At 42.9% G+C, this 25,805-nt stretch overlaps 1 protein-coding gene across 2 annotated transcripts in view; it reads right to left on the bottom strand.

Annotated features, from left to right (window-relative positions):
- Positions 1-12,673, bottom strand: part of LOC126242557 (arginase, hepatic) — a 71,483-nt gene extending 58,810 nt beyond the window's left edge. The window contains exon 1 of one of the 2 annotated variants that reach the window (XM_049948096.1): positions 12,206-12,673. In XM_049948096.1, the coding sequence (XP_049804053.1) occupies positions 12,206-12,346 (141 nt within the window). In that variant the 5' untranslated portion in view covers positions 12,347-12,673. Of the gene's footprint in view, positions 1-10,031; positions 10,068-12,205 lie in introns of those variants that run through there. The other variant, XM_049948097.1, reaches the window with a different exon arrangement.
- Positions 12,674-25,805: the final 13,132 nt, after the last annotated feature.

Genomic DNA, 25,805 nt, shown 5'->3' on the forward strand with positions numbered 1-25,805 from the left:
TCAGCAAAGCAAGTGGTAGACTTTGATTTGTTGGTAGAAACCTGGGGAAATGCAATCAGTCTCCAAAGGTGATCACTTACAATCACTTGGGCACCCCATTCAAGAATACTGCTCAAGTGTGTGGGACCTGTACCAAATAGTACTAACAGGGGATATTGAAAGTATACAGAGAAGGGCAGCACAAATTGTCACAGGTTTGTTAGATCCATGGGAGAGTGTCACAGAGATACTGAAGAAACTGAACTGGCAGACTCTTGAAGATAGCCGTAAACTAACCTGCGAAAGTCTACTAACAAAGTTTCAAGAACCGGTTTTAAATGGTGACTCTATGGATATATTATGACCCCCTAATGTATTACTCACATAGGGACCGTGAGGATAAGATAAGAATAATTACAGCACACACACAGAGACATTCAATCATTCTTCCTGCGCTCCATATGTGGCTGGAACGGATAGAAATCCAAATAACTGGGAGAACAGGATGTTCCCTCTGTTATGCACTTTGCGGTGGTCTGCAGAGTACGGATGTAGATGTATGGTGGGTCTTGCTGTAATAATGGAATGAATATACAGGTTGTCCCATTTATCTTGACCACCCTAAATAACTGTTTGTCCAGATGCATATTACAAAATGTTTCAAGCAGATGTTCCATAGTCGTCAGGGGGACATCAATCAGCACGATTACCTTCATTGTAGCTTTGTTTTTTTTACAAAGGTATGAACAGCAGTATGACTTTTTTAAATGGCACCCTGTAGTTTTTATTTGGTAATTCATTTCCTCTCCTAAAGACCTATTCAAAAACGTATCACAGTGTACCATTCACTGGAACACAACGTCACAACGTTATTAATTACATAACAAAATGCTGACTTTGAGCCCGGGATCACAAACTCGTCCACTTACTGGAATTGTCAGAAAGCAAATGAAAATCAAGTAAAAACTTAACACAAAATTGACTTTGACTCTCTTGTTCCATTGCCAAGGAGTAGAACATTCACTGTACCATTGCCAGGAGTAGAACATTTAAAGGTGCTCAAAGTTGTGACCATGGACACCGATACACTGGTACACTTGTTGAATGAAAGAATTATTTACTGCTTCCAGTGTTGCCTGCTGAAGAGAATTACAGGCAAGCACAATACGTTGGTTGGTCGGTTGGTTTGTGGGATTAAAGGAACCAGACTGCAACGGTCATCGGTCCCTTGTTCCAAAACTTAAAAACTACCACACAGAGTAAAAAAAACAGATAATAGAGACGACAGACAACACAGGACAAGAAAAACTCAGACAAAGAACAGACATAACAAATTAAAATCACACGGAGTGTGGCGGTGGTTGGCCGACCATAGAATAAAAAAGGAAAAGCCAACCACCAAGAACACATTAAAAACTCAGTTTAAAACCGTAGGCCAAAGGCCAGAATCAACACATAACAATAAAATAAAACATATACACTCAAATTAAATGATAAAAACCCCCTGCCCGAATAAAACGTAAAACTAAGCCAGCCATAGCAGGGTCATCAGTTAAAAGGGCAGGGAGTGTATCAGGCAGCGCAAATGTCTGCCTGACCACAGCTAAAAGGGGGCAGGCCAACAAAATGTGGGCCACTTCAAAGCCACCCCGCAGCGACACAGAGGAGGGTCCTCCCGACGCAGTAAGTAACTGTGTGTCAGCCAAGAGTGGCCAATGCAGAGCTGACAAAGGACGACAGTCCCTGCGGTTGGCTCGCATGGATGACCGCCACACAGTCGTCGTCTCCTTAATGGCACGGAGTTTATTGGGCGTGATCCGATCGCGCCATTCAGCGTCCCAAAGCGCAAAAACTTTTCGGCGGAGGACTGCTCGCAAATCAGTCTCTGGGAGGCCAATGTCCATAGATGGTTTACTGATGGCCTCTTTCACCAGGCGGTCAACATATTCATTGCCCGGGATACCGACATGACCGGGGGTCCACACAAAGACCACAGAGCGGCTGCAACGGGCAAGAGTATGCAGGGACCCCTGGATAGCCATCACCAGACAAGAATGAGGGAAACACTGGTCGAGAGCTCGTAAACCGCTCAGGGAATCGCTACAGATCACGAAGGACTCACCTGAGCAGGAGCGGATATACTCTAGGGCACGAAAGATGGCGACCAGCTCAGCTGTGTAAATGCTGCAGCCAGCCGGCAATGAACGTTGTTCGGAATGGTCCCCTAGAGTAAGCGCATAACCGGCACGACCAGCAACCATCGAGCCGTCAGTGTACGCAATGCCAGAGCCCTGATACATTGCAAGGAGGGAAAGAAAACGGTGGCGGAAGGCCTCTGGAGGGACTGAGTCCTTCAGGCCCTGTGCCAATTCCAGCTGAAGGCGAGGGCGAGGCACACACCATGGGGGTGTACGCAGAGGTGCCCTGAAAGGAGGCGGAAGAAGTAAGGCCCTAAGCCCAGAGAGAAGCACTCGGACGTGGACCGCGATCGTACTGCCAGCCCTGGGTCGACGATCTGGAAGATGGACGTGCGACTCTGGGAATAGTAGCCGATAGTTAGGATGCCCGGGCAAGCTGAAAACATGGGCAGCATCGCGGCCAGCAAACGTTGGTGCCGTAACCGCAGTGGAGGGACACCTGCCTCCACTAGTATGCTGTCCACAGGGCTGGTACGGAAAGCACCAGTGGCAAGGCGTATCCCGCTGTGGAGGATTGGATCCAGCACCTGCAATGCAGATGGGGATGCTGAGCCATAAGCCAGGCTCCCACAATCCAGACGGGACTGGATTAACGCCTGGTAGAGCCGTAACAGGGTAGATCGGTCGGCGCCCCAGCGGGTGAGGCTCAAGCATCTCAGAGCATTTAGATGCCGCCAACACGCCTGTTTAAGCTGCCGAATATGAGGCAGCCAAGTCAGCCGGGCATCAAAAACTACACCCAAAAACCTGTGGGTCTCCACCACAGCAAGGAGTTCGTCGGCAAGATAAAGCCGCGGCTCAGGATGGACCGTTCGGCGCCGGCAGAAATGCATAACGCAGGTCTTGGCAGCCGAAAACTGAAAACCATGCGCTACAGCCCAAGACTGCGCCTTGCGGATAGCGCCCTGTAGCTGACGTTCAACAGCTGCAATGCCAGTAGAGCTGTAGTAAAGGCAGAAGTCGTCAGCATACAGGGAAGCGGAGACAGAATTTCCCACCGCTGCAGCGAGCCCGTTTATTGTGATTAAAAACAGGCAGACACTGAGGACAGATCCCTGTGGTACCCCGTTCTCCTGGACTCGGCAGGAACTATGAGAGGCCGCAACTTGCACGCGGAAGGTACGATACGACAGAAAATTTCAGATAAAGATTGGCAGAGGGCCCCGAAGACCCCATCCATGAAGCGCAGAAAGTATGTGATGACGCCATGTCGTATCGTACGCCTTCCGCATGTTGAAAAAGACAGCGACCAGGTGCTGACGGCGGGCAAAGGCAGTACGGATGGCCGACTCCAGACTCACCAGATTGTCGGTGGCGGAGCAGCCTTTACGGAATCCACCCTGAGATGGAGCCAGAAGGCCCCGAAACTCCAGTACCCAATTCAAGCACCGGCTCACCATCCATTTGAGAAGCTTGCAAAGAACGTTGGTGAGGCTAATGGGGCGTAGCTGTCCACCTCCAAAGGGCTCTTGCCCGGTTTCAAAACGGGGATGACAATGCTTTCCCGCCATTGCGACGGAAACTCACCCTCGACCCAGAGACGGTTGTAAAGGTCGAGGAGGCGTCGCTTGCAGTCCACTGAAAGGTGTTTCAGCATCTGACAGTGAATGCGATCTGGCCCAGGAGCGGTATCAGGGCAAGCGGCAAGAGCGCTGTGAAATTCCCACTCACTGAATGGAGCACTGTAGGATTCAGAATGGTGGGTGCGAAAAGAAAGGCTCCGACGTTCCATCCGCTCTTTAATGGAGCGGAAGGCCAGCGGGTAATTGGAAGAAGCGGAACTAAGAGCAAAATGCTCTGCCAAGCTGTTGGCAATTTCGTCGGAGTCTGTACAAACTGCTCCATTCAGTGAGAGCGCAGGGACACTGACAGGGGTCCGATAGCCATAGAGGTGTCGGATCTTGGCCCAGACCTGCGATGGAGAGACATGGAGGCCAATGGTGGGCACATACCGCTCCCAGCACTCCTGCTTGCTTTGGCGGATAAGGCGGCGGGCCCGCACACTTAGCCGTTTGAAGGTGATGAGGTGTTCAATGCAGGGATGTCGCTTGTGACGCTGTAGCACCCGCCGGCGATCTTTAATCGCCTCAGCGATCTCAGGCGACCACCAAGGCACAGTCCGCCGCCGAGGGGACCCAGAAGAACTGGGAATGGCAGATTCTGCGGCAGTAACGATGCTGGTGGTGACTGAGTGAACCCCCGCATCAATGTCGTCACTAGAGAGAGGCTCAATAGCGGCAATGGAGGAGAACAAGTCCCAGTCAGCCTTATTCATAGCCCATCTGCTGGGGCGCCCAGAAGAGTGACGCCGTGGCAGTGACAGAAAGATTGGAAAATGGTCACTACCACACAGGTCGTCATGCACACTCCATTGGACAGACGGTAAGAGGCTAGGGCTACAGATCGATAGGTCAATGGCGGAGTATGTGCCATGTGCAACACTGAAGTGTGTGGAGGCACCATCATTTAAAATCGAGAGATCGAGCTGCGCCAATAAATGCTCAACGGTGGTGCCTCGACCTGTTGCCACTGACCCACCCCACAGAGGGTTATGGGCGTTAAAGTCGCCCAGTAACAAGAAAGGTGGCGGCAATTGGGCTATCAGCGCAGCCAGGACATGCTGCGCAACATCACCATCCGGTGGAAGGTACAGACTGCAGACAGTAACAGCCTGTGGCATCCACACCCGAACAGCGACAGCCTCTAAAGTTGTATGTAGAGGAACAGACTCGCTGTGAAGAGAGTTAAGGACATATATGCAGACACCACCAGACACCCTTTCATAAGCTGCCCGGTTCTTATAATAACCCCGATAGCCACGGAGGGCGGGGGTTCGCATTGCTGGAAACCAAGTTACCTGAAGTGCAATGCAGAAGAAAGGTTGAAAGCTGATAAGTTGGCGGAGCTCAGCTAGATGGTGGAAGAAACCGCTGCAGTTCCACTGGAGGATGGTATTGTCCATGTCTGAGAAAGGCGTGACGGGACTGGGAAGGCAGATTACGCTGCTGGGTCACCTGCTGCCTCCGAATGAGTGCCTGTGCTAGTGCTTTCCATGGTGTCTGAGGGACCGGCGAGATCGAGGTCCTCAGCGGACGCCAGAATCTCCACCTCGTCCTCAGACACAGTGCTTGTAGGAAGCGGTAGGATGGGTGCCACCGCAATATCGTTAGCCTTGGGGACTTTCTTCTTCTTCTGTTTCTCTCGCTGTGCCTTCGGTGGTTCAGGCTTGGAGGGCTTCACTGGATCAGTCTCAGGGACGGACGACGACCGTGAGGCCGTACAACCAGGGACTGGTGGTTGTTTCAGCCACTTGCGGGTGTCTGCTTTTCCACTGGTCGGAACTTGCGAAGGTAGGTCCCAAAGGGACCCCTTCCTGGCGAGAGTAGCCGAAGAAGTCTTACTCTTCTCCAGCTGGGAAGGGGGAACTGATGTCCCCGATGGTTGGGGGGGTGTTGCTCCTGAAGAAGATGGAGCAGGAGCAACAGGGAGTGAAGTGCCCCCCACAACCAATGGGGCCGGTGGATTCTGACAGATCTTAGAGCCAACGATAAGTGACGATGGGAGAACCATTGTTGCAGCAGCGGCGTAGGTCATTGCCACAGGATTGAGCGGCTCATACTTCCGTTTAGCCTCGGTGTAGGTCAGGCGGTCCAGAGTCTTATATTCCATTATCTTTCGTTCCTTCTGGAATATCCTACAGTCCAGCGAGCAGGGAGAATGGTGTTCTCCGCAGTTAACACAGATGGGAGGCGGAGCACATGGAGTATTGGGATGCGAAGGACGTCCACAATCTCGACATGTGATGCTGGAAGTACAGCGAGATGACATGTGCCCGAACTTCCCGCACTTAAAACACCGCATCGGAGGAGGGATATATGGCTTCACATCACAGCGGTGCACAATACGTTCCTGCATGTCCTCTGGAGTTGTTGGAATATCGCGATAGACAACGTCTTTAATGCATCCCAAAAGAAAAAAGTCCAGAGGTTTTAAATCAGGAGACCTAGCAAGCCAATTAACTCTTCCCCCTCGACCAATCCATCTGGCAGGATACCTCCAGTTCAGAACATGACGTGTATGCAAATGCATTATGTGATGGACATCCATCGTGTTGATGCCACATAAGCATTCTGGTTCTTAGCGGCATTTCGTCCAGAAGAAGTGGAAGAATTTGTCTGAGGAAGTTGGCACAAGTTGTGCCATTTAGACTACTATTGATGAAATAAGGGGCAATAATTGTAGTACCAAGCATCCCACACCAGATGTTAACTCTCCATTGACACTGATGATCCACCTGTCTAAGCCATCATGGGTTGTCACAGGAAAAATAATGCACGTTTCCTGTATTTACCTGTCCTTTGTTTGAGAAGGAATATTCATTGGTAAGTCAAACATTTGAGAAGAAGTTCGGGTTGGCGAGGATTTGCTGCTGTGCCCAGTGATAGAACTGTACACGATTCTGGAAAACATTCCCATGCAATTCTTGATGTAGGTGTAAATGGTAAGGATTGAACTGGTGACGCATAAGAATACGATGTACAATGGTTTTAGGAATGCCAATCTCGTGTTAAGCCGTCATGTGCTCACATTTGGATTCATAGCAATGGAAGCGAGAACAGTAGCTTCAGCAGCTTCATCTGTGTGAGTGCTACGACGATTGCATTGTCTTGGGGGGTTGAAACTTCTCATTTCCTGAAGCGTCGCAACAAGATGAGAAACCATCCGTCAGGAAGGTGGGTTCTTGTCAGGATATCACTCTCTGTAGAGTTCCGCTGCCTGCGTAGCATTTTGCATACCTTCAACAACAATAAAATAAATATTATGTCGATGCAATTTGCAGGAAGGACAGCCTTTACTGTATGCCTACTCTACACAACAGTATTTAAAAGGACTGAACCACTGTACTAAATGTACCCATTTATAAGAAAACAGTATTGCAATTACTGTTGTGCTAACTTACATTCTCCATAGATGAGTAGCATTTCTACCTTCTCTTCGTTGGTGTACAGTCTACTAACACAACTCTTCAACTGATGATAGTTGACGGAATCACAGGTATGCATTCTACTTATGTTTACATGTGTGCTCTGTCAATGTCAGCACGCGGATGTGTTCCATTACCCCGAGTACCTACACTAAGCACTGGGAGTGTCAACGTCAAGGTTGTATTATGTAATTAATAACATTGTGTTTCAGTGAATGGTACACTGTGATACATTTTTAAATAGGTCTTCAGGAGAGGAAATGAACTATCGAATAAAAAATACAGGGTGCCATTTAAAAACGTCATACCACTATTCATACCTTTGTAAAAAACAAAGATATAATGAAGGCAATCATGCTGACTGATGTCCTCCTGACTGCTACAAAACATTTGCTTGAAACATTTTGTAATTTGCATCTGGACAAACAGTTACTTAGGGTGGTCAAGATACATGGGACACCCTGTATATAGCCATCCACTGTATATTTTTGGCAATGATTGGTCAACAAGCACATTAGCAAGGTTGAAATCACTGCTACGGTCTCAGTTAATGTTCTGTGTGTGTGTGTGTGTGTGTGTGTGTGTGTGTGTGTGTGTGTGTGTGTGTGTGTGTGTGTGTGAATTTGTCTGCACTGAGGAAGATGAACTGTGCAAATCTTAATAATGAGTTCAATCTGGATTATCATCTCTAGTAGATTGCTCAATAACTCAAATATAAAGGGTGTGGTTACCTTTACTCCTTCCATTGTTTGTGGTCCACCCAAGAGTGTCCAGTATTGTATTTTCATCCTACTTCTGTATTAACAAACTGTAAAATAACTGCTGTATTGAGCTCTGAACTAACAGCAAAAGAACTAATACATGCGGCAGATGTACGCTACAAACTAAGTGTATGTCAATCTCCAATTGATGATATGAAAAATATCTTCGACTAATTTAAATATGTACTTTTTGATTTTCTCAAGAAAGTATGTTATTTAAATGAAGATACAGCCAACACTAAGAACATTATGGGCATTGTATGCACTTATAATGTGGTAGTGAAAATAGAGAAACCCACCATAATGACGGAGACTAGAGGGGGGAATAAAAAATAAAAATTCCATTTAGTGAACACTATAGTTGCAGGCCATTTTGCTGTCAGTATTGACATCAGTGAAATGGGAGATGGAAAGATACGTGATTTTACAAAACATATTTAATAAACAAGATGCTATAGTTTAAAAACTCCAAAACTGAACATCCAGATTATGATCAAAATACAAAGTGGAATCATTTTTGTAATATATGTCACTTTTGTTATAGCACTGCTAGTTTTATACACCAAATTGTAGACACAGCAAACAACTGTCTCACAAAGGATGTAAGCTAATTCGAAAAAGAAATAAAATGAGGCTGTATTGTGATCTTTAAAGTGAAAAAAAACCTCTCAACTTCACAAACAATGTCATTTTACTAATATGTTTATGTAGATACACTTATCAGAAAGAGTTTTCTGACAATTTGGAAGTGACACTGATATTGACTGTAAGCACATACCCTGCTGTAGCTTTGATATGTTGGTAGCATTGTTAGCTAACTACTGCTGCAACTGTGACCTTCCACATACCTTTCAACCAACTATCTCTCCTTGTAAAAATGTGTTAGTTCCTCAGTTTCATGCATTGTCTTTTTGAGTAGAGGTGTGTCTTCTAGTGCCTGGGTAAAATATACCCCGTGTGTGTGATAATCCAGCCACTGCACTTTGGGAACAGATTTCACATTTGAACATGATAAAAGACATGGAATCTCCTATGTAGAACACTGGGCAAATGAATATGGTAATGATTCAGAGGATGCGGATATTGAAGAGATTGACAGTGTTAAATTTCTGTGATTACAATTTGATAATAAAATCAGTTGGGAAAGGCATACCACAGAATTGCTTAAGCGCTTAAACAAGTCTGTATTCACAGTGAGAATGACGTCTGATGTAGGAGATATAAATAAAAAGAACTTGAATACTTTGCTTATTTTCATTCTATTGTGTCATATGGGATTATATTCTGGGGTAATGCATCAAACAAAAGTTTTTAGCGCACAAAAGTGTGCAATAAGAATCATTTGTGGTGTAAATTCAAGAACATCATGTCATGTAAAAACATGTTCAAGGAACTTTATATATTCTTCCCACTGCTTCTCAGTATATTTATTCCTTAATGAAATTTGTTGCAAGTAATATATGTATATTTCCAACCAATAGCTCAATACATATTATTAGTACTAGAAAAAGAACAATCTACATAAGGACCTACAATCACTTTCCTTGGTCCAGAAAAGGGGTCCAATATTCAGGAACATACATTTTCAATAAATTGCCAGCAACCATAAAACACTTTGTTTCAGATAAAGTATGATTTAAACAGGGCTTGAAAGAATTTTTGATAGGCAACTCCTTCTACTCTATAGGTAGATGAATATCTTAACAGAGACTGTTAGGCCAGCTTAAATAAAAATGTCTGTTAGATTTCAGTTTTGACAGCACTTTGTTACAACAGTCAAGATTAGGTATTTTGTGTATGATAAATTTATTAATAGTGCATAACAATGTTTCATTCTGACAGCATGCTATTCTGTAAATGTTAGCTGTTCCAGTTTACTGTATTGTATTCACCTATTTTGACAATCCCCTAACAAATGATCAGGGTAGTAAGTATTATATTCAAATGTTTTATGTTTTTATGTTATACTTTCTAATATGTTTCACACCCACGAGAATCATGTCATTATGTGGGTATAAGGAACGAACACTGAATCTAATCTATACAGGAAAGGATGGCGCTCTGTGGGAAAAACATCTGGAACACCAAGAAATGCTTTCCCTGACTTACCAAATCTGCTGTGAGGTCCATCATTGGGGTGGCAGTGCCAAGACAGAAGAGAGCTAGATCGTCATCTGGGAGATGTGAGGTGTATCCCCAACGGAAGGACCAAAAAACCAAAACTACACACAAGACTTGCTGTACGTTAATATGCAAGGAATGTTAATTTTCAGTTTGCAACGAATTTATCGGTTATGATTTTGATTACGTAGAGAGATTTAATTTTTGTCATTATGACAACTGCATGTTAACATCTTCATAGTCATTAAATATACCTTTAAAATACTCTAATGTTGTTATGTATACATGTACATTCCAATTTCCTGAACAGTTATATGGAAATTTTTTTTTTCTAACTGGGGTAAAAAACACCCTACACATGTAGTAACACCATAAAAATACACGTGTGCACTTATAGGTTATGACAAGGCAGGTTTAAATGTCATATAAATACTGAGCCAATTAGAGATAAAGCATTAGCTTAAGTGGAGAAGACCTGTCAAAGTACTGCTGCCATGGTCTTTTAAAGAATTATGCTGACATCCATTTTAAGTTATTTGGGAAGGAAGGTTGGAGCTTCAGGACACACTAATTTCAAGATCGTTAGAGACAGAGCACCAACTTATTTGAAAAAGAGCCACAAAGCATATAAGTGAAGGAATATTTCAGAACTGATCCTAGTAGTCACCTAAACCAAACTTTGGTCAACAGTAGGCCTAATGTTCATATTAAAATGGTTGTTCACCTGTCCAGAAAACAGACAGACATAGCCTACTAGTCTCTGAAATCAGTATAAAGTTACATGAATGCTTGGCGTCAAGAAGTAGATATGACTGGCAGCCACCCATTGTAAAAGGATGGGCAGTGACTTTTTTTTTTTTTCTTCAAAGTAGCTGCTTTCTCACTCTCTTCATATAAAAGGCAATTTTCCAAATCACTCATTCACTGACTCATCATTGCCCTGCCCAAACCACTAAGGATAGAAACTTGAAATTTGCCGAGAGTGTTTGTCTTATACTGCAGGCATTGTTTATGAATGGATTTTTTGATATTCCATCCATAAGGGGGGTTAAACAGGGGATGAAAGGCTTTGTGAAAATATATTGCTAATAAGGCATTTTTGAAGCTAGAACTACAAAATTGGTATTTGGCTTTTCGGTCAGAAATAAAAAAAATACACGATTCAGCATTTTTGGAAATTCAGCTGCTGAGGGCATTCAATGGGGGATGCATTTTTTAAAATGAAAGTATCCCATTACGAAAGCATTTTCAAAGCTAAATCTATGAAAATTGGAATTTCGCTTCTCATTTAAAACTATTAAAAAATACATGTTTCACTCTTTATGGAATTTCAGCCACTATGGCGGTGAAATATGAGATGAAAGATTTTTATATAAATATTTCATTAAGTAAGCAATTTTGAAGTTAAATCTATGAAATTTTTTGTGTGTGTTCTCTGTTTGAAATAAAAACACGAATGACTAAATGCGTGTAACGTGAAGCACAAATACAAAAATCAATACCGTATGACCTGTCAGGAGCTTGATCGCTGCACCTTTTCAATATAGTTCAATCATCTTAATCAACGAGACGCTGCTGGTGAAGTGATTCAGTGTCGAAAATTTTGACTTGAATGATCAGGTAAATGTTTGACACGAACTACTCTTGAGGTCACTTATTAACATGCCTTCACACTCAAATTAGTAACAAATATCCTGTCTATTGGTCTGTGTGCTGCAATGTGGGCCTTATACCAATGGAACCGAGCTGAAGCAATAAACATTTTAAATTAGCTACGATAGCACAATGTGGGATACCGTAAGTGACCTATGCAGAATACCAAAAACTAAAGAAAAAGACATATTATTTTTTCGTCTTTAGATACGGTATAGGCCGCACGCCAGAAGCCATTGCTTAGCCTATCATTTTTATAAGTCATCAATCAGTAGAAATATCTTACATCGCGATTTTTATGTATACATTACATAAATTATTTGACGTCAAATTGGCAATACTATAAAATTAGCTCCCTGCCAATCACTTTCCAACACAACTTATTAGCAGACCATCATAGTGCGATCGCAAAGAAAAAAGCAAAAATAATATTCTAAAGCCTCCAGTAGATGGCAGACTGTTTCAAAACGGCAACAATCAAAATCTCTGACTGCCGAAAAACAACTTACCTGTCCTTTGTTGAAGGGAACGCCAATAACTGATACTTTCTGAGTGAATACTTTTTGGGCGAGTCCTCTTTTGGTTTCCAGCAGAGTGCTGAATTTAAAAACAGTCTTCGCAGACGAAGTCATTCTCATAAAAGATGCCATCTTTCGAAAGGATATCCAGAAAGCATCCAGCAGGAGCTACGAACGGCACAGGACTGAGAAGGCGCTGCTGGCCTTATGATGACCTTCTTATCGGAACCTGACAGATCGCCCCAAACAGTCACCGTTGCCGATCGCACTGGTCCTTATAGATGTCCGTGCGCCTGTTTACACAACAGTTGCTCTACTGTCGAACTCCGATGACCAGCGGCCAACTAATCGTCAACACACGGCACACACGCAGCTGTTTGTCCGATTACGACACCAAATATTTCAACAATGAGTGAATGACCAGGAAAACTGTCTATATCGAATGTTTTGTACACATTTGCCGTGAAGAACCGTCTTTCCTGCTTTTTCGCTGCCCAATCTAAACAGGGCACTCATCATCAGAATTTTACTCGCTGAATGGGAAGTACCATATTTGTCTACGTCACATTTTTTTGCTGATGGGTCGTAAGTACTAGGATCTGTGTCAGGTAAACATGAAGGTTTTCGATAATTACGTGTTTTTCTGTCCTGCAAAGCACTTGTACTTACTGTATTACCGGCATCCGTACGCGATTTTTTCCAGTCCATCTTCATGTGCTTACCATTAATTGGCAAAAACACTCTTAACAGAATTTTCTATCGGGGAAGAAGAAACTCGCCAATACAACCCGAGAACTACAACAAATTTTAAGATTGCAAGAAACAGGCTTACAACACAATTCTACAAGTTCTGCACGTTTTAATGCATATCAACATTTTAAAATAAAATTACTATATACCCTACTTTGGAAACTAACAAAACTGTTAAAGTAGGTGTGTATAATACACTGGTTTTGAAGCATCTGTGCGTAGCAGTATTTACTCTGAAATTACGCCAAGTAACATATCTGTTACAAAGTAAAAGAGCAATAATAAACATCGTGTCTTGATTCATGTGGTACTGTATGTAGCATACACTTAAAAAAAAGACAACTGCTGGTATGCGTTTCCTAAACGGAAATGGTCGATTCCTTACAATTCTGTTTGCTAAAATCATTGACAGTTTTCATGCTTCATGCACGCACTCTCTCAGCTGCGGACAGTAAATGCCGGCATTGAAAGCTGGCATCTAAAAGTGTGATCTACGACGACTCATTCCTTCAGTTTCACTTTATTCCTTATTTTATTACAGATTTATTGTTTGTCATCCTCGGTTTCATTGTGAAGAGGCACATTCCAAATTATTCCAGCGGTTATTAGGCATATCGAATGCATTAACGAACTGGGCCTCTTCAGTTGTTTCATAAGCAAGAGTTGATTTATACACCTGTGTGCTTTTTTTTTAAGTCGGGGGGGGGGGGGGGGGGCTGGCCAGTTCTTTCGCCGAACAGCCTCTCGTTTCAAGAATTCCTCCACCTGCACTGTTCAACACGCTCACGCTGAGCGAGGTGGTGCAGTGGTTAGCGCATTGGACTCGCTTTTGAGAGGACGCCGGTTCAAACCCGCGTCCGGCCCTCCAGATTTAGATTCCTGCGACTTCCTTAACCCTCCGACTCACAGGGTTTTTTTGTTACACTGAGTACTGCTGGGGTCAATATGACCCCAAGTAATTAGCACGGCATATACTGGCAGTATTTTATTTATTTTAATGAACTAATATAAAAGCATGCATTACTAAACCAGGTAAACTATGTATATCAGCATTTACAGATCTTGTCTTAATCTTTGATCTTAGATATCGTTAAATTTAAAACAAAGCAACTCTTTACATTTAAAACAAAGAATGTTGTTTACAGATAAAAGAAAAGCATCTCCTGCACGTTTTCTATCCACTGAACTTTCGCATAGGGAGCACCGTCCCGGTATGCACTTTTGCTGAAGGAGGAAGATGAGGAAGAGAAGCTTTACTGAGCCGCCTTCTGTTTTGGGACTTGTTCCTCGTTCCAGAAGAAATTCTCTTCCTTTGTAGTTTTTTTTTTATTCCAGTCACGATTTTAGTCCAGACAAATTATGAAAGCATTTAGGGCACAACATTATAAAAAATAACCACGGGCCATCATCTTATCATACATTTTGTGGTGTAGGTCCTGACTAACTTGTCCATTGTGTCTTCAACTGATTTAGTTGTATTATAGTCTACACTTACAATAGGTTTTGCTGCTTCGCCGTCGCCTATTTCCTTTCTGAAATGCATAGTACTCAGCAATGTCACTATATTACCCTATTTTTGGGCAATAGGAGACTATTGTAGCTGATTCCTGGAATCCAAAGAGACGTGAAGCTGCAGTTTTTCCCCATGCTTCGATAAATTCTACAGGTAGCAGATTTTTTCTTAGTGTTCCTAGCAGAGGCATTTGTTTTCGTTCTAGTTCCTTTGCCAACTCCAAACTTGTAAAGAAATTATCTGTTGTGACACTTCTAGCACTCCTGGATAAATGTTCTGTCAATTCTAAAACTACTCTTTTACCATGATTTATTTCTCTAGGCTGGCCTTCGCCCTTCCCTGTGTATACCTGCAGGTGTGTGACATAGTAATTAGTGTTGTCACACGTAGCCCATATCTTTATACCGTACTTTCCTAGTTTTGAGGGGATGAACTAGAGAAATGGACATCTACCCCTAAAAGTTACCAGTTGTTCATCGGTTGTAATATTCTCGTGTGGTTCGTATGCATCATGTAATGTGCTTACCCACTGTTCATATAAATACCCTATATGAGCCAATTTATCAGGGCTCTTCGCTCCATAAATTCATTGTGCCCTCATTGTGGCCTTTGTACAATCCTGCAAAAATAAGCGGGCCAAGAAAGCATTCAAATTCTTCTCTATCAAGATCTGTCCATTAGTTACTGAAACTAATGTTACCTTCTTTGTTGGTCCACTTCAAAATAATCTGGAAAATGCTTGGCTTCATAAAAAATTCAAATGCTGACTGCACAGTATTTACGTTCCTAGCAGTATACCTCATGGTACCTGGAGCCGTCTTCAATATATTTCATGCTGGTTGTCTCCCATGTAATCTAACAGGATTTTTTTCCCCAAGTTTCATTTCCATTTCTCGAACTGAAAAAATGGGATTACTATTTTACATATGTACTTACATATTATTATTATTAGTACTATCATTAAAGTTTTTGCAGACATATGGTAGATTATGTGTACTTACTTGAAAACGTTCTGATTTGAAATGTCAGCAACTTCATGAAGTAGAGTTTTCAAATCTCCGACTTCTTCATCAGAGTCTTAAGTTGATTCACTACCTCCAGAAATAAAAGCATCAATCCCTTCATCGTCATCAGACGGTATATCTGCTAATTCCTCTTCTTTATTCAAAATTGCTTGTATTTCAGCACTACTACGACTAAAAAAAATGGCTCTGAGCACTATGGGACTTAACATCTGAGGTCATCAGTCCCCTAGAACTTCTTAAACCTAACTAACCTAAGGACATCACACACATCCATTCCCGAGGCAGGATTCGAACCTGCAAGGGTAGCGGTCGCGCGGTTTCAGACTGAAGTGCCTAGAACCGCTCGGCCACACCTGCCGGTCTCAGCACTACTCAAACGTTTTCTAGTCATTATGTAGTTCTTGCACACGCTGAGGCAAAACACCAGCAACAACTGAGGCAATATACAACAGCTGAGGCAAGAAATGACGACAGTGTATATAAAGAATAAGTGAGAAATGTTAGTTTCATTGTTGCAGGTGTTTCGTACAATATCTGTTCAACGTAACATTCGTCATTCTGTTTTCATGTTACATTCAAGAAACAAAACAAAAATTTAGGTTGGGGTCATTCTGACCGCAGTGGTACTCAGTGCACAGCCCATGCAAAAATTTTAATATGTTGTAAAGCTAAAACTGAACAATATGTTATTGCATACAAGCAACTTAGAGAGACAAAGTCATAAATTTGAAAATAATCGTTTCGAAAACAAGGGAGATATACAGGGTGTAAATTTTAAGTTGACAAACCAGAATAACTCGAAAAATAAGCTTCACACGAAAAAATGTGTAGGATGCAAAGTTGATTATTTTCGAGGAGGACATCTGCTGGTGCTAAAATTAGCCAGCTACCCCAGCCTCCTGGGGGTGGGGCGGGAGGCAACTTTAAAATTTCAGATGGGAAGCCCCATTTTTTATTGCAGTGTCAGATTCTACATAAAAAACTACGTACATTTTGTCTTTTTGTTTTTATTCTTGGTACATGGCGCTGTAATTCAAGAAAATCTGCGGAAAGAAATTAATATTTGGGTCAACTTTTGTAAAACTCTAATTCCTCTCTCTCAAACCGCACCCTGTGGGGAGAGAGGGAGAGTTTTAGTTTTAGCGAATCAAAATTTACGAAGTAAATAAGTATTTTTTATTTATCTGTAACCATTTTCCACGCAAAAATGAGAACATGGATTTTCTTGAATTACAGCGCCAACTACCAAGAATCAAACCAAATGTTTATGACAAAATGTACGTAGTTTTTTCTGTAGAATCTGATTCTGCAATAAAAAAATTGGGGTTCCCATTTGAAATTTTAAAGTTGCCTCCCGCCCCACCCCCAGGGGTCCGGGTTGGTAGGCTAATTTTAGAACCAGCAGATGTCCCACTCGAAAATAATCAACTTTGGATTCTGCACATTTTTTCGTATGAAGCTTAGTTTTCGAGTTATTCGGGTTTATCAGCATAAAATTTACACCCTGTATATTTCAAAAGTGCTTATGGGGTCATATTGACCCCAGTGGTACTAGAAGGCAAATCGCTCCAGCCAAGTGCCGGGATTGTTCCTTTGAAAGGGCACGACCGATTTCCTCCCCCATCCTTGCCACAATCCGAGCTCGTGCTCCATCTCTAATGACCTAAATGTCGAAGGGGTGTTAAACCTATTTTTCTTTCCTGTCCAATGCGATCGTGCGTCGTCATCCATGAAAGTGAAGTCAGAGCCAAATGCACAACTGAAAAGACGCAACACGGGAAAGGAGTACAGTGCCACAATAACGTTGACTGGTGAGTGTGCTGTGTTCAAAGATCTGTAGATCAGAACGGCCACGTAACATTATGCCTTCCACATCATAACAACTGGGCCAGCAAAACGATCATGTTCGGCAACGCTCCTGGGTCCCCACCTGTTGCCATATTATGGTACGTCAAGAATCACTACTCAGACTTAATCTGATGTCATCCGAGAAGAATGCGTGACTCCACTGCTCGTTGGTCTAGTCTCTATGCCCTAGACGCCACCGCTAACGGTGCAGCCTGTGTGCAGGTGTCAGTGGAATACAACATACTCGTCGGCGGGGAAAAGAGACCATCTCCATGCAGCCGTGCCACTGCAGTGCTTGCGATTACGTGCCTTACAGTCCTGTCGAATGTGGTTGCAACTGTACCCCCTGTCTGACGTGGGTCGCTTCTGCCACTGTACTCGACCACCGCCTCTCCGTCGGGAAGCAGTGCCTGTCGTTCTGAAAGCTCCCCATGAAGGTGAGACTACGCCGTGAGCAACACCAAACTCTTTTTCTTCACTCGCCACACTTCGTCCTTCCCCAAGTTTCTCGATGATTCTTCCCCATGTGAAGTCATCCAAGATCCAAATGTTGTCTCCGGGCTATTTCGTAACGAAGAACGCCACCGCAATGCAACATAATTGCCAGCTGCTCACTGACTGACACGCACTGTCTTTTCCCGTCCCTCCAACTGTCTCGTATTACAGAACCAGTCCCATATGGTGCTGTGGTCACGCTGACCTCTTGCCATGTGACGTTCAGCTTTCGGTGCACGACTAGGGCACCTCTGGCTATATGCTCCCACACTTTCATTTACTTCTACCGAGTTATTAATTTATTACGTTGCTCTATCCACCTCGTCCTAAGGGATTTCAGAGCAGTTACCAGACGCTCTACTTTTTTTTTTTTTTTTTTTAAAGAAATGTATGAGACTGTGGTTGGCTGCTCAGCATCCCTATGATGCCAGTAAGATCTGTAACTGGTAACCTAATTAGTAAACAGATTACCCCATCTATGGAACAAAGTGAAATTAATTAATGAAAAGTGGTGCAATGAAAACTACTGCAATCTGGTTTGACAATAGGGGTGGGCCAACAAACATGACAATGCAGTTCCACAGTACTCATAGATATATTAAAGAAGGATTTCATCAGGCTGTCGAATGAAACTAAAGGTCACACTCATGTTAAATTTACACAGAAGAGCCAAAGAAACTGATACATCTGCCCAATATCGCGTAGGGCGTCCGCGAGCACGCAGAAGTGTCGCAACACGACGCGGCATCGACTCGACTAACGCTGACACCATGAATCCTGCAGGGCTATCCATAAATCCGTAAGAGTGTGAGGGGATGGAGATCTCTTCCGAACAGCACGTTGCAAGGCATCCCAGATATGCTAAATAATGTTCATGTCTGGAGAGTTTGGTGGCCATCGGAAGTGTTTAGGCTCAGAAGCGTGTTCCTGGAGCCATCCTGTAGAAATTCTGGACGTGTGGGGTGTCGCATTGCCCTGCTAGAATTGCTCAAGTCCGTCGGAATGCACAGTGGACATGAATGGATGAATGTGATCAGACAGGATGCTTACGTACGTGTCACGACGTATCAGGTGTATCATATCAGTCCAACTGCAGACGCCCCACTCCATTACAGAGCCTCCACCAGCTTGAACAGTCCCCTGCTGACATGCAGGGTCCATGGATTCATGAGATTGTCTCCATACCCGTACACCCCATCCGCTCGATACAATTTGAAACGAGACTCGTCCGGCCAGGCAACATGTTCCATTCATCATTAGACCAATGTCGGTGTTGACGGGCCCAGGCGAGACATAAAGCCTTATGTCGTGCAGTCAGCAAGGGTAGACGAGTGGACCTTCGGCTCCGAAAGGGCATATGGATGATGTTTCGTTGAATGGTTCGCACGCTGATACTTGTTGATGGCCACGCATTGAAATCTGCAGCAATTTGCGGAGTCGTTTCTTGCATTTTCTGAAAGAATTGCAGGAGTCACAGCTGTGTGCTGTCAGCCGGCATGCGCAAGATCGGACAGATTTGCGCGACATTGTTGCGATGATTGTTTTCAACTCACTCGTGTGACGCATCCTAGAATACTGCTGAAATGTGTTGGACCCGTACTAGATTGGACTAACATGGGATATTGAACGTATACAGAGAAGAGCAGCACGAATGGTCGCAGATTTGTTTAAACCAGGGGAGAGTGTCATAGAGATAACAGAAGGAACTGAAATGGCAGGCTCTTGAAGATAGACGTAAACTATCCTGAGAAAGTCTACTAACAAAGTTTCAAGAACTGGCTTTAAATGATTGCTTTAGCTATATATTTCAATGCCCTGCGTGTCGCTCACACAGGGATCTTGACGGTAAGGTTAGAGTAACTAGTGTACGCACAGAGGCATTCAAGCAATCATTATTTCCGCGCTGAACGGAACAGGAAGAACCTAATTACTGGTACAATGGGATGTACCATCTGCCATGCACCTCATGGTGGTTTGCAGAGCATAGCTGTAGATGTAGATAACAACGGTGAAGTCACTGATGACAGTGCCACTAAAGCAGAGTTATTAAACACGGTTTTCCGAAACTACTTCCTCCTTCACCAAAGAAGACGAAGTAAAGATTCCTGAATTCCAATCAAGAACAACTGCCAAGATGAGAAACATAGAAGTAGATATCCCCGGAGTAACGAAGCAGCTTAAATCACTTAATAAAGGCTAGGCCTCCGGTCCAGATTGTATAACAGTCAGGTTCCTCTCAGACTATGCTGATAAAATAGCTCCATATTTAGCAATTATGTACAACCACTTGCTCACAGAAAGATCCGCACCTAAAGACTGGAAAATTGCTCAAGTCACACCAATACCCAAAAAGGGAAGTAGGAGTAATCCGCTGAATTGCAGGCCTATATCACTAATTCGATTTGGAGTAGGGTTTTGGAACATATACTGTATTCGAACATTATGAAGTACCTCACAGAAAACGATTTATTGACACATAGTCAGCACGGTTTCAGAAAATGTCGTTCTTTTGAAACACTACTAGCTCTTTATACTCATGAAGTAATAGGTGCTATCGACAGGGGATGTCAAATTGATTCCATATTTTTAGATTTCCAGAAGGCTTTCAACACCGTTCCTTACAAGCGTCTTCTAACCACGTGCGTGCCTACGTTGTGCGACTGGATTCGTGATTTCCTGTCAGAAAGGTCACATTTCGTAGTAATAGACGGAAAGTTTTCGAGTGAAAGAGAAGTAATATCCGGCTCTCCCCGAGGATGTGTTATAGGCCCTCTATTGTTCCTGATCTATATTAACGACATGGGAGACAATCTGCGTAGCCGTCTTAGATTGTTTGCAGATGATGCTGTCATTTACCGCCTTGCAAAGTCATCAGATGATCAAAACGACTTGCAAAATAATTTAGATAAGATATCTGTGTGGTGCGAAAAGTGGCAATTGACCCTGAACAAGGAAAAGTTTGAAGTTATTCACATGTGTACTAAAAGAAATCAGCTAAATTTCGATTACGCGATAAGTCACACAAATCTGAAGGCTGTAAATTCAACTAAATACTTAGGGATTACAATTACAAATAACCTAAATTGGAACGATCACATAGATAAAATTGTGGGTAGAGCAAACCGAAGACTGCGATTCATTGGCAGAACACTTAGAAGGTGCAACAGGTCTACCAAACAGACTGCTTACACCACGCTTGTGCGCCCTATTCTGGAGTATTGCTGTGCCGTGTGGGATTCGCATCAGGTGGGACAGACGGATGACATCGAAAGAGTATAAAGAAGGGCAGCTCGTTTTGTATTACCGCGAAATAGGGGAGATAGTGTCTCAGACATGATACGTGAACTGGAGTGGCAATCATTAAAACAAAGGCGTTTTTCGTTGCGACGGGACTTCTCATGAAATTTCAATCACCAGTTTTCTCCTCCGATTGCGAAAACATTCTGTTGGTATCCACCTACATAGGGAGAAATGATCATCGCGATGAAATAAGAGAAATCAGGGCTCGCACGGAAAAATTTAGAGCTCGTTTTTCCCGCGTGCCGTTCGAGAGTGGAACGGCAGAGAGACAGCTTGAAGGTGGTTCATTGAACCCCTGCCAGGCACTTTATTGTGAGTAGCAAAGTAATCACGTAGATGTAGATGTAGACGTAGATGATGACAAACGCCTCGCTCAACGACTCACCATGCTTTTATTCATTGCTAGGTCTCAGTATACATTCTGCAAGCGCCTATGAATAAATGTCATGCTCTGGTTTTTCGCCTAAAGACTCTCAGTGATAGTTCTCTGCTTGGAACGCACCTCCATTACAGACACCATTTTGAAAGCTACGTATAGCGTCGCTACCCGACGAAACTTTGTGGAACAGGAGGGGGTGAAGCGGGAATATTCCGCAATGTCCCACAATAACGTCCGCATTTTGTATCAACCGAAATTGGCCGAGAAAAAAATGTGTTGCATTACTTGCTGAACGCCACTGCTGGCAGTAGATCAACGGTTGGTGCTGCGACTGTCAGTTAAGTTATTGCTCATAAACAGGTGGAGAGGTCCATTACTGTTCGATTACGTTACTGGCGATATCAACGTCAATAAACCGCTATCCCGGAACCCGGTACTAGTTGCAGGTGGCCTTCAAACAACTTCCACGTGCAACAAAAATCAATATTTCACGCAATTATTGGGCAAATTAAAAAAAAAAAACTAATAATCTGTCATAATCTACTCATTAATAGCAGTGATCTTATGTTAAAGTACAGTCGACTCTCGATAATTTGAAACTCAATGGACCAGCGAAAAAATCCAAATTAGCGACGGTTCAAAATAACAGGAGTTCAAATAATCGAGAGGGGCGGAGGAAAAAAAAATCAAATTAACGAGAGTTTTATTGCCAAGTAGATTGTAGTACCTACGTACTACATATACAGGGGGAATCTTATTAGCGTTTAAAAAACCCCCGGAGCAGCGTAGATGACGTTGGGGCAAGTAATTTAATATCAGACGCATGAAGCAGCAAACGACGGGAAATACCCGAAAAGAGGATGACGAGTCTTGACAGTGTGACGTCACCACATGACGTGCCTCGCCGCATGCGGAGAGGCGGAGCCTATCGGTCGGTCGCGCCTGATCATCCCAACCCAAGTAAAGGAGACCACACCGTGGTTCAGGTCGAAAAAAATCGATTTTCGGTTTTCATCATATTTCGATAGATTAAGGTTTTATTTAAGTACACTGAAAAGGATTTTGATGAAAAAATTTTTTTTCGAGCATTTAAAGAGCATTTTCCTACCACGTGTGTTTATATACCACACCCACTTTTCTGTCACCCACTTTTCTGCATATGTTTTAGATCTTTACATCCTCTACATTGCAGTTTAGGTATTTTGTTTTTTACTCCAGAGTGTGTTGGCTATCCTTGGAATGCAACGGTCGGTATTCTTTTGTTTCTGCTGTTTGTAAATAACAACCTTTCAAACACGCGGTTAGATTTGTTCAAGTGTGATTGCGAGTAGTTGTTATAGGTAACTTGGAAGTATACTATGAGCAGGCTATTAGGAGAAATAAAGAAAATCTGGAGGCAATGAAGAGAGATGTTTGGGCCAGATTCTTCCATAAGTCTTCTACTGATGATAAGCCATGTCATGGATTGTGTCCATCAGGAGAAAATTCGTGGTGCAATACAACTGGAGAATCTTATTCTCACCAGCATTCTCTTCCTGCTGGTGTTATTACATCAACTAAACCTATTTTCAGAGAGTTGGCTCATCCTGACCTTCTAAAGAAATGTCTGCATTGGCAGACACAGAATCCAAATGAATGTTTCAGCAGGATAATTTGGAACCGCCTTCCTAAAGCTGTATTTGTAGGCACGCATACAATGAAACTAGGAGTTCATGATGCTGTTATTACATTCAGTTGTGGTAATATTGGAAAGTGTTGGGTACTGAAAAAGCTGGGAATTAATCCTGGTGAAAATATGATCACTGGCCTGCAACATTGCGATAAAATGAGGATAGACGATGCAGACAGGTCTGCATCTAATATGGCCAAGAAAGCAAGACAAACATCCAGGAAGGTGAAAAAGAAGCTGGAAGACCTGCTAGAGGCCGAAGAAGGGCCATCATATGCACCAGGACAGTTTTAATTAACTGTAAGTAACAAATTTCAAAAGTTTTTTCTTTAAAGTCAATTTCCCGCAAACTAAAATTTTCACTACATATGCCCCATTATATCAGAAACTATCATTGGTAAATGAATGAAATTTTCAGAGACTCTGCATAACATAAAAAGCCACCTCTGCTACTACATTCATTAATATTCCCCCATTAGGAAGTTCAACAAAAAATATTTTCTGCAAAAAAAACTTAATATTTTTGTTAATAAATTTAAAAACAGTATTTCTTAAAAACTATAAAATGGATAAAGTAGATTTTAGTACAGTTGACTTTACTAGCATCATGTAACATACAGTAAAAAATTAAGGTCCTGCATCATGCATCAAATAGTTTTTTTCAGAAATGGGTCAAATACTTGTCTAAATTAACATGGGTTAGATAGGCAGGGGGTGGTCCCCTTAAGACAGGTATTTGCGTCGGTGTGGCTCCTGGCCCTCGCGTGCGACTTTAGCTCTTGGGGCTCAGGGTTCGAGTCTTGCTTGTGGCACGCAGTATTTTTTTTTTTTTTTTTGTATTGCGTTAGACAGTTATCTTTTTATATTGAGATAAGATCTGCCATTTTATTTGCCGGCTCTCGTGATCTTCGCTGGTTTATTGCAAAGCACAATACAACAAAACTATAGCGTATTGCGTCACAAGTAAATGAGTATAAGCTCTCGAATTGCCTCGCAGCCAGTAAATGATCTACATCTTATTAACGTCCGTAAAAAAAGGGCACTAAAGGGGAAAAAACACAAAATAAGAGCAGCTTCTTCTTGGTTACAGCGAGGACAATAATTTTGCAACTTCTTCGTTTACAACACACCACATTTACGAAAGGTGTTCAAAAAAAAAGGGGCGCCTAGCGGTTGGGGTAGGACCGACAAGCCCAACTGCTGCCACGTATGGCGATGTACGTTGTCTGGTAACGTCAAATGTTCAACATTTGTCATCTACTTTGCGGGTATTTCCCGACATTTGCGGCACCATGTGTGTTATACTTAGTTACTTGCCTCAGCGTCATCTGCTTCGTTTCGGAGGTTTTTTTTGAACGTTAATAAGAATCGCCCTGTATACATACATTTATCTTCGATTTAATAATATGTTCAGAGAACCATTATGAATCGCGGTGATTTCAGCGTAATTATCGTCTGTGACTAAAAGTGACATTCCTGTTCGTCTCATTTCATATATCTTTCAGTTACTTTCTGTACTATACTGCTGTAGTTCTTTCTATGTATGATTGGTTGGTTGATTCGGGGGAGGGGACCAAACAACGACGTCATCGGTCCCATCGGATTAGGGAAGGAAGTCGGCTGTGCCCTTTCAAAGGAACCATTTGCCTGAAACGATTTAGGGAAATCACGGGAAACCTAAACCAGGATGGCCGGACGCGGGTTTGAACAGTCGTCCTCTCGAATGCGAGTCCAGTGTGCGGACCACTGCACCAATTCGCTGGGGTATATACTGTCCACGTTTGCTGGAGCTATGCTGCGTGGCTGCGACACATGATACGAAAGCTACTTTCGTCCTTAAGTTTTGCACACTAGTTTTGAAAACCGAAAGTACTTTAAGCTTCTCTTTGTTTTTAGGAACAGAGAAAACTGATATGAAGCCAATCTGGCGAATATCGAGGCTGAGCCAACATTATAGTATTATATTTGACCAAAAATTCACGAATAACCAACGAAGTGTGGGCAAGTGCGCTATAGTGTTTTAAAAGCCAAGGGCACTTTCGCCTCAAATCCGGGGGCTTTTTCCGGATTCCTTCACGCAAACAGCGTTGAATTTGCAAGTAGTACTCATTATTGATCGTTCGACCTTGTTGCAAGAACTCACGGTGCGAAATGCCGTTAAAATCGAAGAATGCATTGAGCTTAACCATTACGCGATGCCACACTAGTTCCGCTCTTGGCGATCTACAATGCTTTCACTGGAACTAATGAGCCTTAGTTTCGAGGCCATGTTTCATCACCTGTGATGGCAAGTTCATTACTTATCTATTGTTGTTGACCTCACACACCGACTCCTAAGCAATTTGCATTCGTCTCTCCTCCCTCTAGAGCATACGAAATAATGTATTTGTATTGAACGATTTGCTGCGGACGATGGATCCACAGGGCGCGGAGAACATTGTGTGATTTAATAAAACACTAAAGTTTCTTGTGACAGAAGACGTTATTATTCTTACTTACTGTGTATCAACTGCACTCCTATATCCTTCTATTAAAAATCGTATAAAAGTCTGCATACAACAATATCATTAGTTGCAAGCAGACCTTTGACACTTGGCACGAGGGCAATAGTT

This window comes from Schistocerca nitens, chromosome 1 (genome assembly GCF_023898315.1).
Source record: "Schistocerca nitens isolate TAMUIC-IGC-003100 chromosome 1, iqSchNite1.1, whole genome shotgun sequence".
NCBI lineage: Eukaryota > Metazoa > Arthropoda > Insecta > Orthoptera > Acrididae > Schistocerca > Schistocerca nitens.